This window comes from Octopus bimaculoides, chromosome 22 (genome assembly GCF_001194135.2).
Source record: "Octopus bimaculoides isolate UCB-OBI-ISO-001 chromosome 22, ASM119413v2, whole genome shotgun sequence".
Taxonomy (NCBI): Eukaryota; Metazoa; Mollusca; class Cephalopoda; order Octopoda; family Octopodidae; genus Octopus; species Octopus bimaculoides.
In genome coordinates, this window is record NC_069002.1 from 29,250,850 (window position 1) to 29,253,738 (window position 2,889).

General features: G+C 34.0%; 1 protein-coding gene across 1 annotated transcript in view; it reads left to right on the top strand.

Annotated features, from left to right (window-relative positions):
- Positions 1–2,889, top strand: part of LOC128250516 (uncharacterized) — a 73,340-nt gene that overhangs the window by 68,525 nt on the left and 1,926 nt on the right. The window contains exons 2-3 of the mRNA XM_052975677.1: positions 1,182–1,252; positions 1,987–2,047. Of these exons, the coding sequence (XP_052831637.1) occupies positions 1,189–1,252; positions 1,987–2,047 (125 nt within the window). The 5' untranslated portion in view covers positions 1,182–1,188. The remainder of the gene's footprint in view (positions 1–1,181; positions 1,253–1,986; positions 2,048–2,889) is intronic.

Below are 2,889 nucleotides of genomic sequence, written 5' to 3' on the forward strand. Positions count from 1 at the left end.
TTATGCTGGATGTTTGTGTTATACATTTCTCATTAGTTTACGAAAGATGTTCCCATTTTCTTATTTTATGTCGAAACATTCACATCCACCAAACTGCTGATCTTTGCAACAGTGCCTGACTGCCGTTCTTTGTTCCACAGAACACCATTTGACCAATTTTGCTATCAGTAGATCGCTGCTTGTATTGAGTTAACTCACCAATATTCTTTGTTTAGAATCGTGTGAATACATTCTGGTTCTGCTGTAGCTTTGTCATAGCAGTAAAGACAATGCGTTCTTCATATAGCGTTTTTAGTTGGTGTGTGTGTGTGTGTTTGTGGGTGTGTGTGTGTGTCTGTGTGTGTTTGGTAACAAGGCCATATCTAAATGATGAATGTAGAATCTTGAAGATATTTTTTGACAGTTACTGAATACTGTCCCATGTTTAGAGCAAAACCAACATGCATAACCTTCTTCTGGGATGAGACGTATACTTGAAGTACTTCTTCATCGATTCTTCGCTTAGTTTCTCCTTGCCCAGATTAGTCGCTGACATCCCTAATAAATAAAAGCAATAGTAAGACCATTAATTAAAAGAAAGTGTAGTATTTAGAAAGATAACGATAATAAATTTCTGTGTGAGGATTATATGACACATGTATTCAGCAGCAAGCAATTGTATTTAGTCAGGCATAGTGCTAGATTGTTGAATACCAGTGCAACAGTTAATACAATATACAGTGAAATGTGCAGGAAAGTTTGATTTTGCATAGAGAAAATAGTGAAAATACATTTGACTGAGTACATTTCACATAAATTGACAAACATCTCATAATTGTTTTGGTGCAGACATAAAAATAATATAGCTATAAAAACTAGATATACTTGAAGTAAGAATATTTCATTCACTGTTAACAATATGGAGAATATTTACGGACAAACGCTTCGAATACGTCATCTTCACCTAAATTATATATTCACATTTGTACTATTTGTGTAATTAAATCTACATTAGTAGTATTGGTGCAATTAAATTAGCCATATTACAAATTGTTTAAATGATAATGCTTCGATTTTTAGTGAAATAAATTTGAAATGCTAAAGATAATTGTTATCTACATTTCAGCTGTAGATCTTTGCTTTCTTGTAAGGAAAACGCTTTTGTATTAATGAGTCTCGTTGTTATATTTCTCTATCAATAGGCACGTGATGAAAGGCATCAGTGTCCTATTGTTTTGTGTATTCATTTCATACACACTCTCGGATAAACAAAGTAAGTAAAATTAGAAATTTCTTTTATTTTAATTGTAATCTGAAATGTAGTGGGAGAAAAGGCGGAAAATAGAAAATCGGAAAGAAGGAAAATGAATAACGTTACTTCAGCGGTCTTTCGGGTGTTCACCATTTACATGCTTTTACAGCTTTTAAATAAATAACTCTATTTATCAACACAACGCATAGACCAAGTGTACGGGATTAATATTCTTCTATATAATATACAAATCGGGAAGAATTCTAGTGGTGTGCTCTAATCTATTACTCCTGTATATGATCAGAACGTAAAAAAACGTAAACGAAACGATACTAATTACATTACTCGTCGAGCTAACGATTCTGCCAGCTCTCCACCGCCGCCCTTAGAATTCTTAATTATTAAAATAATTACAGAAGAGAATCAGCAAGTGCTATATATAATGTTTCATGTGTTTTTTGTTTGTTTTCTTGTCATTCCTTTTTATTGATTCATTGGTTTTTATCCCCTTTATGTATTAAAAATATCCATCACAACAGAGATCAGCCATATTAAGTGTCTGAGTGAGGAAATGTGAGTTCCAGTCTTCATGATCCTCCATATTATTTCAGATGATATCATAAATACAGTCTCCTCTATTCAATACATTATCCTGTATTTAATACATTATCCTCTATTGATACATTCTTCTCTAGTCAATGAATTATGTTGAGTGCTTTATTAAAATACCATATGTATTTTAATATTTCTTTCAGATGTCGCTCCCTTCCATCAACAGACAGGAGCTTCTGTAGGTTTTCATGACATGATTAAACGGTAAGAACTACATATCTACATATGTTATCGAATTGATAGACAAGCAGCCGCTAGTAAGGTTTCATGGCTTGTGTCTATAGTAGAGAGGTCATTAATATTGTCGCAATTCTATTCTTGAGACTCTTTCCTAATTATAGTTTCTGCGTAAAAGAAAATATGGAACTGGAAAATATCAAGTGAGACGATCGGAGAAAATTTTCACGAGTAAAAATTCAATAATATTTGTTTCTATTTTACCTAGAAAATTTATCAACAATTCATGGCTGTCTAGTTAAGAAGTGCGAGCGTTCATTCCCTGAACGTATGTCTTCTGCTATACGCTCAGCCCGACCAATACCACCTGAATGAATGTGGTGGAGGAGAACTGAATGGAATTCTATAATATATATCTACTATTGGGACCCGTCGAAATTCCACGGAATGGAAAAAGTTAAGAGGACCTATTTAAGAGAGAAAGGAAGATTTGCATTTTTATAGAATTCATAGTTTAGCTTTCTTTAAATATTCTTGACGTTTGTCTTCATCCATTTCCTCACGTCTTCGACTGCATTGTTTTTTACCTCTTTTCACCATATTTTCCCTTTTTTCCCTTCTGATCCGTGCTCAATGGCTGCCCATTCTTTTTTCCCTTCTGATCCGTGCTCAATGGCTGCCCATTCTTTTTTCCCTTCTGATCCGTGCTCAATGGCTGCCCATTCTTTCCCGAGCAGCTTGCGACTGTATTTCCTGTGAATTCAGAATTTAGACTAAATTGACCTTTATAAGCAAATATCAAATTTTTAAGCGAGCAGACGATAAATAACTACACTTACGCGATAAGCAATGGTCACTATGAGAAAAAA